General features: G+C 36.3%; 1 protein-coding gene across 4 annotated transcripts in view; it reads left to right on the top strand.

Moving 5' to 3' along the window:
- Positions 1–15,554, top strand: part of HELZ (helicase with zinc finger) — a 146,619-nt gene that overhangs the window by 22,535 nt on the left and 108,530 nt on the right. For all 4 annotated transcript variants that reach the window (XM_020281207.2, XM_012747422.3, XM_012747423.3 and 1 more), the window contains exons 5-6: positions 2,064–2,100; positions 14,678–14,802. In XM_020281207.2, coding sequence (XP_020136796.1) covers positions 2,064–2,100; positions 14,678–14,802 — 162 coding nt within the window. The remainder of the gene's footprint in view (positions 1–2,063; positions 2,101–14,677; positions 14,803–15,554) is intronic.

Genomic DNA, 15,554 nt, shown 5'->3' on the forward strand with positions numbered 1-15,554 from the left:
TGCCACTGTGGAGTTTGGGAGAGGGAGATTGAGAGTCTGTGGCATAGAGGTGCTATGTAATGTCTTGGGTCTGTGCAAAATCACCAAGGGAATGAGTGTTGGTAGAGAAGAGGAGAGGACCAAGGACTTAGTCTTGTGGTACTGTGCTGTTAAGAGATTGGAGAGAGGCTGAGCATGGTGGCTCACACCTGTAATCCTAGCACTCTGGGAAGCCGAGGTGGGAGGATTGCTCAAGGTCAGGAGTTCGAAACCAGCCTGAGCAAGAGTGAGACCCTGTCTCTATTAAAAATAGAAAGAAATTAGTTGGCCAACTAAAAATATATAGAAAAAGTTAGCCGGGCATGGTGGCGCATGCCTGTAGTCCCAGCTACTCGGGAGGCTGAGGCAGTAGGATCGCTTGAGCCCAGGAATTTGAGGTTGCTGTGAGCTAGGGTGACGCCATGGCACTCTAGTCCAGGCAACAGAGCAAGACTCTGTCTCAAAAAAAAAAAAGAGGTTGGAGAGAAGAGGAAGAACCAGCAAGGAGCCCAAGGAGCAACCCCTGAGGCAAAGGAAAAATAAGAGAGTAAGGTGCCCTGCTAGCCTCAGGAAGAAAGTATATCAGAGGCAGGAATGTTCAGTAGTGTCAGTGGCCAAGGAAAGAGACGTGGCAGTGTATCCAAACAGGTACATGTGAATGCAGACTCTGCATCCAGCTGGACACAGTGGAGGTCAGTGGTGACCTCAGTGACAGCAGCTTCCTTGGAGTGGTGGGTGAAAGACTGATTAAGGAGGTCTTAAGAGAGAATTAGAGGGAAGGAATTGAAATACATTAAAATAGATAACTCTTGAGGAGTTTTTGCCACATAGAGGTACAAAAATAAAAAAAAGGGGAAAGAGGCCAGGCGTGGTGGCTCACGCCTGTAATCCTAGCACTCTGGGAGGCTGAGGCGGGTGGATTACTCAAGGTCGGGAGTTCAAAACCAGCCTGAGTGAGACCCCGTGTCTACCAAAAATAGAAAGAAATTAATTGACCAACTAAAAATATATATACAAAAAATTAGCCGGGCATGGTGGTGCATGCCTGTAGTCCCAGCTACTCGGGAGGCTGAGGCAGGAGGATCGCTTGAGCCCAGGAGATTGAGGTTGCTGTGAGCTAGGCTGATGCCACGGCGCTCACTCTAGCTTGGGCAACAAAGTGAGACTCTGTCTCAAAAAAAAAGTGGGGGGGGGAGAATGAAAAGTAAAAGGAATGGTAGCTAGTGGGAGAGGTGAAGTCAAGAGGAGTTTTTTAGATATGAGAAATAACAGCATATTTCTTTATAGAAATGAACCAATCAAAGCACAACATTAATGATGGAAGCAGAAATAGAGGAGGATTACTGGAGTGCTGTTCTTGGGTAGGTGGTAGAGGGGATCTGTACAAGTGGTAGAGTTGACTTTAGAAAGGAGCATGGAGAGTTTATCTGGTTAACAGGTGGAAGGAAGACAGAATGTGTGCTGGGAGCAGGTAGATGTGGTGATGGTGAAAATTCTCTTCTGGAGGCTTTAGTTTTCTCAGTAAAGCTGAGGAAGGTGCTGGCAAGTTGAGGTTAGAGAAGGTGAGAAGTAGGAGTAGAGTCAGTGGAAAGTATACACATAGGAAAGTATACTATGATGTTAATTTGCAGAGTCCTGTGCAATCCTCAGAGAGCACATGAGTTAGCTTTGCTCTGTGAATATTAAATTCATAACATTAGTGATTAAACTTTTTTTGGAGACATAGTCTTGCTCTGTTGCCCCAGCTAGAATGCAGTGGCATCATCATAGCTTACTACAACCTCAAACTCCTGGGCTCAAGCCATCCTCCTGCTTCAGCCTTCCGAGTAGCTGGGACTACAGGCACCAGCCACCACACCCGCCTAATTTTTCTATTTTTAGCAGAGACAAGGTCTCGCTCTTGCTCAGGTTGATCTTGAACTTCTGAGCTCAAGCAATCCTGCCTCTTTAAACTTTGAAACAAAGCTGAGCTTCTCTTTGATAACATCTCTGTTAAAAGCAGCCCTTGAAGTACTTAATTTTATCTTGTATCTTTTATTTTGCAGAAAAACTATGGGCAAGCTGATGAAGATTGTAGGCATGGTATGTTTAAAAATGACTCTCTTCTGTTTTGGAAATTTTGAATTATTTAACTGAGCAGTGTTTAAGGTTTGATTTTTTTTTTTTTTTCTTCCTAATTTCAAAAGAGATTATGATATTTTTAAAAAACACACCTTAGTGTGGTGGTTAGTAACTGATTTGGATGATAATTTCCTGCTAGGATAGGAGTACGTGTGAACATTGCTCCTATCCATGAATGTTGGGGTTCTTATCACTTCCCAATGTTGATAATGTGTCCTTTTAAATTTCTCTGAGTAGTTTTAACCAGTAAGAGCAGATGTTTAAGGAATGTTAACACACATTGATTAAAATGTTAAACTTGGATACATTGAAAAGGATGGAGCTGTCTTTCATGTTTTTCTCCCTTGATCAGAAGATTTTTCTTAGAAGAGACTGGGTAGAATGCTCTGCAGTGCTTTTTCCTGTTTTCTTTTGGGCAGGAAATTCAGATTAATAAGATTCTTGCTCTTTGAATACTCATAGGAATTTTTTTGTGTGTGTGATTGTTATTTCACTAGAATGAGTCTAGGAAAGAGTTCAGTGTACATTCTCACACCTACTTGGTGGAATTTTTTACACAGCTCAGTGATTTGAATAATATAATGTTTCATTTATCCAGAATTTGGGGGTGGTGGCACTGAGGTGTTTAACATAAGTTCATTTTTTTCCTACTTACTCCTTTGTGTCAACACTTAGAAAGGTATTACTAATTTTTGTTGTAAACCTTACAAAACTATATTACATACTCCTGGGGTGTATTGAACATAATTCAACCATTCATTAGAGATTCAGTGACCTTTTGGTGAACCTCACTTCATAGAATTATATGCTTTGGAAGTTAATTAGAATTTGAGAGATATGTAGTATGATATTCCTTTGAAAAAAATCCGTGCTATCTATGGACATTTATTTCCTAGTAAGCAAATAGTAATATGTCAAATAATGTAGAGGAATATGAAGAAGGGAATAATTTCTCCTTCTCTCATCTGAAGAAATCATTGGTATTAGTTTGCTGTATGAGAAAGATCTTTTGCACCTTTCTTTCTCTGTAGTGATAAATACAAATGCTTATAAAGTTTTTCCTTTAAAAATTGAAAAAGAATTATGTGATCATCACAAAGCATGTTGCTTTTTAATGTACCAATAGATCATGAATATCTTTCTAAATTAATAAACTAGCTCCAATTCCTGCTTAATAGTCCATAGTGTGGATGTGCTGTAATTTATTCAGCCATTCACATGTTAATGGGTATTCAAGTGGTTCTAGTTTTCTAGTTTGTCATTATAAACCATCCTGTATTAAACATATAATCTTTATTACTTTAGCCCTTGTTTCTGTAGGATAGTCTTAAAAGATGGATTTCTGCCGGGTGCGGTGGCTCACGCCTGTAATCCTAGCACTCTGGGAGGCTGAGGCGGGCGGATTGCTCGAGGTCAGGAGTTCGAAACCAGCCTGAGCAAGAGCGAGACCCCGTCTCTACTATAAATAGAAAGAAATTAATTGGCCAACTAATACATATAGAAAAAAACAATTAGCTGGGCATGGTGGCACATGCCTGTAGTCCCAGCTACTCGGGAGGCTGAGGCAGCAGGATCGCTTGAGCCCAGGAGTTTGAGGTTGCTGTGAGCTAGGCTGCCGCCATGGCACTCACTCTAGCCTGGGCAACAAAGTGAGACTCTGTCTCAAAAAAAAAAAAAGATGGATTTCTAGGTTAAGGGATACGGATACTTACAATTTTAATAGGCATTGTCAGATAGTTTCAGATGCACAAACCCATAGCAATATATGATAATGCCTAGTCCCTATAATCTCACTATCTCTAGAACCTGTCAGTCTTGAAATTTTGCCAGTCTCATGTGTGAAAAATAGTCCCTCTTTGTTTAATCATCACTTCTTTGAGAACTAGTGAAGTTGATGTGGTCTTCTTATTTTGGAGATATACAAACAAAAGTCCTGGAAGATTAAAGAAATGACTTCTGAAAAGTCACAGAAATGTAAATGCTCTTGGTGAAAGAAAAGTGTTATACCTTTATGTTGTTTTATTAATATTTAGAATTTTTAAACAAGGTACTATTTTACAACTTTTATATGACCAAAATAAAAGTTTAACCAACGTCTAAGATAAAGTTGTGATGAGTATACTCTTGTGGTTTTGATGGAGTATGAAGTGGAATGCGGCTTAGTAATATGTTCATACCCTTTGACCCACTAATCTCATTTCTGGGATAGTAGCCCAAGTAAATAATCCCAAAGAGGAAAAGAATTGTACTCAGAGTGGTGTTCATTGCAGTGCTGTATGTAAAAGTGAAAAATCGGTTAGCTTGCAATAAGGAAGGAGTTCATTAATTACATTCTGTACATTCCTTATTCCTTTTTATGTGATAAGTAAGAACTTAGAAAATAGTCATTTTTTTTTATTAAATGCAAAAGTAGTGTATACCAAGTTGTTCATTTGAAAAAGACAAATGGAAATATTGGCCAAGATTATATATGTGTATTGGTGGTTATAGAGTTCTGTTATTATATGTATTTTTTTTCAACTTTTAGTAACATTATTTTTGTGTAAGATAAAATACTATGGGTAGGCAGTCAGTTACTAATAAAAAGCAAGATGAGAACCTTGGGCTTTGTTGATTATTATAGTGCTTTACTGTAATGTTGAGAAGATTCCAAGGATAGCTGTGGATAGCTCCTATCTTTAGCAGCCCAGACCGTTGACTTCTTATGTTTGCATTTTATGTACAGTGTAGTCTTGATGTCTGTTCTCTTACTGTCAGGCTATCAGTTTGCAGTCCTTGCAACTCTCAGCATGCCTCATTGTAGCTACCCTCCCCCTCTTCTCTACTTGCTACTTCTGACCTACTGTGGGTTAGGAAATCAGACCAGCAGTCTTTGTCATCGAATTAAAAAACCTTAAATTTTTTTTTATTATGAAAAATTTTAAACATACAGGAAGGTAGAGGAAATATTATAATAAACATTCATATTTTCAAAAATATGTTTGAACAATTAATGTTTTGCCATATTTACTTTATTCATTTTTAAATGAATAAAGATTTAAAAATAATTATAGACAATCATGACATTTACCCCTAAATACTTCAATATGCATCTCTAAAAAATAAGGCCATTACTATATAACCACAGTATTGTTATTAACCTAATAATATTGGTAGTAATTCCCTAATAATATCTAAAACTCAATCCATAATCAGATTTACCTGGTTATTCCCAAAATGTATCTTATGGCTAATTTGTTTAGACCAGGAGCTAATCAAAGGTTATAAAATTTTAAGTTGGAATTTTACTTCAATAAGAGTACATAGACTTTGAGGGAGGACTCAGGGGCATCTTGAAAATAAAGTACATAGGCTTTTTTTTTTTTTTTGAGACAGAGTCTCACTTTGTTGCCCAGGCTAGAGTGCTCTGGCGTTAGCCTAGCTCACAGCAACCTCAAACTCCTGGGCTCAAGCAATCCTGCTGCCTCAGCCTTCCGAATAGCTGGGGCTACAGGCATGCGCCACTATGCCTGGCTAATTTTTTCTATATATATTAGTTGGCCAATTAATTTCTTTCTATTTATAGTAGAGACGGGTCTCACTCTTGCTCAGGCTGGTTTCAAACTCCTGACCTTGAGCAATCCGTCCACCTGCCTAGGCCTGGCCTCCCGGAGTGCTAGGATTACAGGTGTGAGCCACTGCCCCGGCCCCAGGGGCTTTAAGTTCATGGATTTTAGTTCCAAGTTCAGTGTTGTGTTCTGGATAGTGAAGATTGCCAACCCAGTGACTACCAGATAAGTGAGGTGGTTAAATTGGTTTTCATTATCTGAATGTAAATTGTATTTGGCATAACAGGAAAAACTCCATGAGATAATGATTATTTTTCTGCCTTTGAAATATTTATTATATAGAAAACTTACTTTTTTTTAAACACTAAAAGAACGAATGAGGTAAATAGACAAAGTAAAATCAAAAGAAATATTTTTATCAGCTAAGAGAGTATTGTACATGTAATTTGTAGGTCAAACTTCATCATAAACATCAATATATTTTTTTTATAAGGCTGTAAAATTTTTATTTTATTTTATTATTATTTTTTGAGATGAGGTCTCACTCTGTTGCCCAGTCTAAAGGCAGTGGCATTGTCATAGCTTACTGTAACCTCAAACTCCTGGATTCAAATGATCCTCCTGTCTCAGCCTCCTAAATAGCTGGGACTACAGATGTGTGCCACCACACCTGGTTAATTTTTCTATTTTTCATAGAGACATAGTCTCGCTATGTTGCTGAGGCTGATTTCAAACTCTTGGCCTCAACCCATCCTCTGGCCTCAGCCTTCCAGAATTACAGTGTGAATCACTGTGATAGCCAGGCCATAAGATTTTTAAACCCTAGTTCAGAGTTTCCTTAATTTAAGAAATCATTGCAAATAAGGGAGTTTGGGTCATCTATTAATGTTCATTGTGGTGATACTTGGCCTGTGAAGTAATGATTCAGTAATCAGCAACCCATGTTAAATAGAAACTGACTGTATTTAAAAAGGCAAATTGATAGGTGATTGAACCTTCTACACTCATCCTGGGGGCGGGGAAGTGGCACCTATAACCACTTTTCTTCTCCTAAGAGTTTTGATTAAATAGTTTTTATGGTAATGAAAAAAATTTTTTTGAAAAATATTTAGTTAATGGGATAACAGTATTTATTCAGAATTATCTCGGGGTCAGGCCCTCTGAAATATGTTATTTTATTTAATAATGTATTATCATTCCTGTTTTACAGATGAGGAAAGAGGCTTTGTGAGATTAAGTAACTTGCTTAAGAGCACGAAGCCAGTCGAGAGTGGACTGTGGTTTTGCAGTGAGGTCTTTCTGATCTGAAAGGTCTCTCTTTGTATCCTCAACTACTGCTTGTATATATTTCAGGGTTTTGCAGACATTATTCCATTTGGCATAACAAACTTGGAAAGAAAGCAAAAAAGAGCTATCTTATTCTTTTTTTTTTTTTTAATACAGAGTTTTGGCCTGGTGAGGTGGCTCACGCCTGTAATCCTAGCACTCTGGCAGGCCGAGGAGGGGCAGATTGCTCGAGGTCAGGAGTTTGAAACCAGCTTGAGCAAGAGCGAGACCCTGTCTCTACTATAAATAGAAAGAAATTAATTGGCCAACTAATATATATATATAGAAAAAATTAGCCAGGTATGGTGGCACATGCCTGTAGCCCTAGCTACTCAGGAGGCTGAGGCAGTAGGATTGCTTGAGCCCAGGAGTTTCAGGTTGCTGTGAGCTAGGCTGACACCAGGGCACTCACTCTAGCCTGGGCAACAAAGTGACGCTCTGTCTCAAAAAAAAAAAAAAAAAAAAAAAAAATAGATACAGAATCTTGCTCTGTTGCCCTGGCTAGAGTGCAGTGACATTATCATAGCTCAAACTCCTGGGCTTAAGCAATCCTCTTGCCTCAGCCTCCTGAGTAGCTGGAACTACAGGTCTCCACGCCTCGCTGATTTTTCTTTTTCTTTTTTTTTTTTTTTGAGACAGAGTCTCGCTTTGTTGCCCAGGCTGGAGTGAATGCCACGGTGTCAGCCTAGCTCACAGCAACCTCAAACTCCTAGGCCCAAGCAATACTGCTGCCTCAGCCTCCCGAGTAGCTGGGACTACAGGCATGCACCACATGCCCGGCTCATTTTTTCTATATATATTAGTTGGCCAATTAATTTCTTTTTTTATTATAGTAGAGAAGGGGTCTCACTCTTGCTCAGGCTGGTTTTGAACACCTGACCTTGAGCCATCCTCCTGCCTTGGCCTCCCATAGTGCTAGGATTACAGGTGTGAGCTACCACACCCGGCCTGATTTTTCTATTTGTTGTAGAGATGGAGTCTTGCTCTTCTCAGGCTGGTCTCAAACTTGTGACCTCAAGCAATCCTCCTGCCTTGGCCTCATAGAGTGTTAGGATTACAGGTGTGAGCCACTGTGCCTAGCCTTATTCTAAACATTGAAAAGTTGAGGCTCAGGTTCATTATAAGTGGAGACAAAAATTGGGTCAAGTCCATTCAGTCTTTTTTCTATATCCCAGGCTTTTAAAATAGAAATGCAGTCCACTAACATTTCTTAATTCATTGTTCTTTAGATCCAATTACATTAACCGTTTTTTAAAATTTCATGTATACAAGCTTCATTTCCTTATTTATTTTTAACTTTTTATTTTGAAATAATTTTAGATTCACAGGAAGTTGCAAAGATAGTACAGAGAGGTCACACTTAGCCTTCACCCACTTTCTCCAGTGGTTACATCTCACATAACTATAGAACAGTATAGAAATCAGAAAATTAACATTAGTATAAGTGTGTATATTCTGTGTCATTTTATCATGTATAGACTCATGTAACTACCAAGAAAAAAGGTAGAGAACTGTCCTTTCATGAAGATGCTATCCATTTATAGACACACTCAGCCCCCTTCCTCACTACCATTCCTGACCCTTGAAAACCACTAATCTGTTCTTCATCTCTATAATTTTGTCATTTTCAGAATCCTATATAAATGGAATAATAGAATAAAAATAATAGACATTTTGAGATGGCTCTTTTCACTTATCATGATGGCTTTGAGATTTATCCAAGCCATTGTGTGTATCCTTTCTATTGCTGAGTAGTATGGCTATAGCACAGTTTTGTCCTCCAACAAGAATTTAAGACTTTATGGAATGGTATCATGATTTTCACTCTTAATTTCTACATAATACCTATTAATTATTTTTACATAAAGTTCTTATATTTGATAGGAAAAAAAGTTAAATGATAGGAATACTAATTTTGGGACAATATAAGTCAGAGAAGTGAAAGTTTATTTGAGTTAAGTTTGAGGACTGTTAGTCTCTAAATATGAAAACCATTTTTTTTTTTGTACGAATAGATGTTATGTTAGTTTTTGAACTTATGTAAACTAAATTGGCAGAGTCTCATAATGGTTGTATGACTATCTGTTCCAGGTATTTTCTGATTTATGCAGAGTGTCAACTATAGTCATGATGATATGTTTTGTGTATTTCATGTTGGTTTTGACTCATGGAATATTTGTTAGGGTTAATTTTGTATTAATTGAAATTGTATTTATACATAAAAGGAGATTTTAAATGAATGGTACTTTGCCTTATAAAAGCTCAGTAAATATTGTACCAGAGGGGGAACTGAAATTAAGGATGATTGTGAACACCTGAAAACAGAGCTCTCTTCCATAAGGCAAGAAAAACAGTCAGAAGAGTAGCAAAATGAGCTTTCTCAGTAAGCAAATTAGTTTATAAAAAAGCAAGCAAATTAACCATGGAAACAATGAAGGAAGGGAGTGCCTTAGCAGAGGATTTGAAAACATCTTGATTTTTCCACAATCAGGATTTCCTTTGAGTGTTTACAGCAGAGATAGCAAGATATTGACTTCTGAAATTGAGACGGTAGCAGTGAAATAATTTTAAGATAAAAAATACAGTTAAACAGATCTTTTTCTGTAGAAAAATCATCTCGATCCAGTTGTTGAACAGTTAACAGAGGTTAACTTTGCTGTAACTATACAGCATATACACCTCTGCAATTAGGATTCTTCATAAAGGGGAAGTTGAAGGTACTGTAAGCAGCAAATTCTCTTTTTCTTTCTCACGCACACAGGCTACTTTTGCAAATATCATTTTAACTGTGCCTTAAGTAAAAAGTTTATTCAAGCATGTAGATGAAATAAAAACCTTTTATGATGTTCTAGGGAACCAGATTTCAGGTTTGTTTTTATGCTTAATTGTGTTGTCAGCTTTTTACTATATGTAAGTATTTTATACTTGTATAGTAATGAGGAAGTTGAGGGACAAAGAATTAGCTCTAACATTTAAACTGGACCACTGAAAATAAACCAGGAGAAATGACCTGTATTTCTGTAGTATGAAAACATTCATAAGGAACAAGTCCATGAATCTTTACAATGAGCTGTAGTTGAAAGAAAGGGTACTTCCAAAAATAAACAATAAGATTTTAACTTTAAAGCTTACTGTACACCCGAGGAGGCTGTAGGAGATATCCTAAAGGTTTTTGTAACTAGATTAAAGACCATATATTGAAAGAAGGAAGATGGCAGGAATTTTTTAAAAAGTATTTTTAAAAAGCATTTAAAAAGTATTTTTTAAAAGCATTTAAAGCGGGAGATGAAGTATTCAGAAGAGGTCTAGGTGATACCTCATTTTGAATAATATTAGGGCTGTTTATTTTTCATCTTCCTTTTATAAAGGAAACATTTTATCTGCAAAAGACCTTGGTAGGAAGGAAATAAAATGCCACGAAAGCTGCAGCTCACATGTTCAAAAGCATTTATTTATTACAGTTAAAGAGGGCAAGGGGAAATATTTTGGTGGAGGAGAAGAATAGTAGAGAGAAAATTGGCAAAAGGGGCACCATGAGATATTTTCCACTGTGCTCTTAGTTTGGTTTATGTTATTCTTTTTGATACTTGCAACAAATGGTCATTTTAACCTCAGTTAATAACTCAATTTAGGCCTTCTGCTGTTTGGAGTCTATTTGTACACTTTTGCCCCTCCTCCCCGAAATGTGTGTGTGTATGTATATGTATATATGTGTGTATATGTGTATGTATGTATATATGTGTGTATATATGTTTATGTGTGTATGTGTGTGTGTATGGCAGGTGATTTTATTGTCAAAAATTAAATGGCTGATATTTTGGAAGGGAATTTATTTTCATTTTTTGATTTAGTTCCTGAAGTGTTAGTTCTAGGAGTATGATTATATCTGAGCAGTGAATGATTTTACTTCATTAATGACTAAAGGATTTAGTTTATATGGTAATGAAAAAATTTCTTTTGAAAATTTTTGGAAAAATACCTTGATTAGACTAAGCTCTTCAATGAAACACTTCAGAAATAACTAAGGATTTGATAAAAGAAATAACCTAATATGGTCATATTGCTAAAGAAAATAGAGAATAATATTCAGCATTTGCTATACTTTAAGCTTGTTTGAAGATTACCTTTCTTATTGTAGATAATTCTTTATAAGCAAGGAGAAGTACTTTTTATTTATTTATTTATTTATTTTTTTTAATGAGAATTACCTTTTAATTGTTAATCCTTTTCTTAAAATAGCTAGAGGCTATCAAACTCTACTAACAAAGGCCTTTTTGCTGAAACAATTGAATGAATAGTTCTTTAATCTTACTCAGTTTCTAGTTTAAAATGTTTTCTAAGACATATTTCAAGTGTTAGACAATATTATAAAAACTTAAGCATGAAAGGGCTTAGGGGCTTGAATGCAGCAACACAGCTGATATGTACAGACTTCCTTCTTTGTAACTCCTGACAAACAGAAGGGGACAATTCAGTTTGAGAAGTTCAGCAGAGTCTCACAAATAGTTGGTGGGAAGAGAATTTATGTATAAAGAATTGTAACTTTTTTACAACTGTTCAAGATTAGATTATATTTTTAATGTCATCTGTTTTGGCAAGTTCAATTATTATAGCTGAGACAAGTTAAATAATGCATTAGGCCATACTTTGTTTTTTTCCCCAAGGTTTTTCTTTTTTTTTTTTGAGACAGAGTCTCAACTTTGTTGCCCAGGCTAGAGTGAGTGCTGTGGCATCAGCCTCACTCACAGCAACCTCAATCTCCTGGGCTTAAGTGATCCCACTGCCTCAGCCTCCCGAGTAGCTGGGGCTATAGGCATGCGCTACCATGGCCGGCTAAGTTTTTGTATATATATTTTTAGTTGGTCAATTAATTTCTTTCTATTTTTAGTAGAAACAGGGTCTCGCTCAGGCTGGTTTCAAACTCCTAACCTCGAGTAATCTGCCAGCCTTGGCCTCCCAGAGTGCTAGGATTACAGGCGTAAACCACCACGCCCGGCCTTCCCAAGGTTTTTCAAGACACTAAAGATAATAAGGGACCAGGATGGCAGCATTGTAATTTAATTTTATTATATGATACAATAGCAGGAGAGCTTTTTATCAATAATTATTGACTATTTGCCATAGTTCTTCATATGGAATCCACCAAGACATAAACTGAATTGCATTTAGAGGGAACAGAAGGAAGTACATTAGTACTGCTTCCTGTCTAAAACAGAGAGAGAGAGAGAAGGGAAACATAATTTTGACAAATATTGAGACGTTCAAACACTAATGTAATGGAAGAACCTTTGCAAAAAAAAAAAAAAAATCTAGCAAATACCTTGTACACAACCAAAGAACTAGGAAAGGTGTTTATAAAACATTATGTGATTTAATACTCTTTAAACATGACTTAAGTCATGTGTAATCTAAAGTTGAAACATTCTTAGATTTTTTATTCCCCCAAACATTTTTCAGCTCTTGACAACTAGTTTTCTTATTGTCCCAATTACCAAAAAGGCACTAGAATATTTCCTCATCAGTTCTCAATGCTGTTTTAATATTTTTAGAAGGGAAAGGTAATATGTAGAGAATTCTTATTTATCCAAGAAACTGTGCTAGATATTTTATATAATTAGCACAATTAATCTTTACCATTCTGAGATAGCTGCTGTCACCTCCATTTTACAGAGCAGGAAACAGGCTTAGCAAATTTAACAACTCAGACCTTAGTAGGAGCATTGCTTTTCTTAAAAGCATTTTAATTCCATTATTTCATTTGATCCTTATAGCATATTTTTATATTAATATATTTCTATTTTACAGATGGTCTCACTGAGGTCCAGAGATATAAAGTGACTTGCCCAATATCATATTTGAATAGTTTTGGGAATAGTAAGATCTGAGGGAAGACATGGGCTTACCTTGGATTTTATAAGATGCTTAAGACATTGTTAATACTTTATTGCAGTTATTCACTTATTGTAATTCTCCAGTAACAGTTACATAGATGAATGATCTATAATATGGATGGAGTGAGACAACAGGTTGGACCAAACTACAGGAATTTGAATAAAACCTTACATATAGAGAGATTGCAACTTTCAATTTAGTAATCTTATTCAATAAAGGATATATACATAAAGATGTTTATTATAGTGTTATTTATTATTATTCTTTTTTTGTAGAGATAGGATCTTGCTCTGTTACTCAGGCAAGTGTGCAGTGGCCTGATCATAGCTCTCTGTAACCCTTAACTCCTGGGATCAAGTGATCCTCTCACCTCAGCCTCCCTAGTAGCTAGGACTACAGGTGCGTGCCACCACACCAAGCTAATTTTAAAATTTTTTGTAGAGATGAGGTTTTGCTGTGTTGTTCAGGCTGGTCTTGAACTCCTAGCTTCAAGCAATTCTCCTGCCTTGGCCTCCCAAAGCCGTTGGGAGTATAGGTGTGAGCCACCCTACCCCACCTGTAGTGTTATTTTTAATAGTTTAAAATTGGAATCATTCTAGAGCAAGGGAGTGGTTAAATAAATCGATATATCTATTTGATGGAACATTAGCCAATAATATGGTAAATATAAACACTAATAATATGGAAAATATTGAATGTGCTGAGGGGAAAAAGCAGAATACAAGCTGTCATGTTTGCATCAGTTGCAATCATGTAAAAATTATGTAAATATTGATAAAAATTCAAGGAAAACATGAATAAGTGAAAACTGTTTAGTTGAGTGGTGAGATTATGTAGGATTTTATTAGTGTTGTTATATTATTTGTGTAATAAATAATACAAGAGGATATATTCAGAGCAATGAAAATAAATATGAACAGATCCAATGCACTTTATATATATGGTATATTATACTGATACTTAAACATTTCTTTGGAAATAGAAAAAAATATAATTTTCAAAATATTTTTTTAGCAAGTTATTTTCTTGCAAAGCAAGCTAAAGTATGTACAAACTAACAATAGAATCTTGGACTTAGCAGCAAAGAGAAGGTTGCAGATTGCTTTACTCATTGAACCATTAGCAATTGCTGTGAGAAACCATCTCAATGACATGGCATAAAAATGAGTATATTCTGTGTTGTTAGAAACATGTGGGCCTTATGATTGTATTAGATAAAATCTGCAAACATTTACACACAATTTGAGTAGCATTTTCTATAGCCATCGGACAATTGGATTCTTAATTAATCTTGCTGGTTTTGATAAAGGCTAATTCTTAGTTGCTAATGAATATCTAATGTTGAGATTTGCAATTTCTATTCTTATGCATTTTAATGGCATAGGGTCTTGTATCCCTGTCAAGAATGTGAGAACTTTATTCTGCTAATAAATCTGCAGTTTCAAATTCCTCATTTACCCAGAAATCATAGGTTGAAAAGTATTGAACAGGTTGAACAGAGCTTTAAGATTGATTGTCCTTGTGATTTTGGTGTGATCCCAACTGGCTGTTAGCTGTAGTAGGTTTGATATGTTCTTTGCCACGTGTTTTTTCTTGTCCTTACATGTATGTCTTAGACAGAACTGAAACACCACTGCTTTCCTCTAGTATTTGGAGTTATTAGAAGCCATGCTTGGGATAGTGATAAGAAGCCATGCTTGGGATAGTGTGTTTATAAAGAAAAATGTATATTGAATGTCATGTGTTTCACTATGGCTGTTCTTTCATGGCAGTGCTGGGAGAAGGACTGGCCAAGGGAGATGATGCCTTTCGGACGGTGCTTTACTGCATGCAGCTGAAAGGAAAGCTCCAACCTGTATCCACCATTCTTGCCAAGTCACTGACTGGAGAGTCCCTGGTATGTTGATCAGCTCTAATTATGAATGCCTGAAAAATAAACTTTTATTTGACTCTCTAGATATATTGTGGGAAAAACTGGTTTGTATTTTTTCTCTTAGTTCTTCCTGTGAGAAATCAAAGATCATGAGTATCTTGAGGTATGGTACTCATTTTTCTTGAGCAAACTGATGTTTAATCATTGGATTTTTGTCATTTGGGATAATTTATATAAGACTTGCAGGGACTTGTAAGTCATTTGAAAATATAAGATAACTAAATGCTTTTCTTTAAAGATATAATTTAACAGAGCCTGGAAGTATTTTTGAGTTTTAAAATGCCCATGTAGTTATATGATCTTATAGGGTTCTTAAATTCAATTGTTTATTTCATAAGATATTTAACTCTAAGTAATAATTACATTCGTTTCTGAAGATGGTGTGTGTGTAAGTCAATATCTGTAACCACTCTGTTGGAGCTATCTAATTCTGTTCAGACTGTGGGATAAATTTTTCTTATATGGAATTTAATTTTTTTTTAAGAGATGGAGTCTTGCTACGTTGCCATGCTGGAGTGCAGAGGCTATTCACAGGTGTGATTATAGTGCACTATGGCCTTGAACTCCTGAGCTCAAGTGATCCTCCTATTTCAGCCTCCCAAGTAGTTGGGACTACAGGTTTGCGCCACTGCACCTGACTCTGCATTTAATTTTTTAGGGTTTTCTTTTTTGATTGAGATAATTGAAAGACTATTTTTTGAAACTTTACAGTTGAT

Source organism: Microcebus murinus, chromosome 18 (genome assembly GCF_040939455.1).
Source record: "Microcebus murinus isolate Inina chromosome 18, M.murinus_Inina_mat1.0, whole genome shotgun sequence".
NCBI classification, from domain to species: Eukaryota; Metazoa; Chordata; class Mammalia; order Primates; family Cheirogaleidae; genus Microcebus; species Microcebus murinus.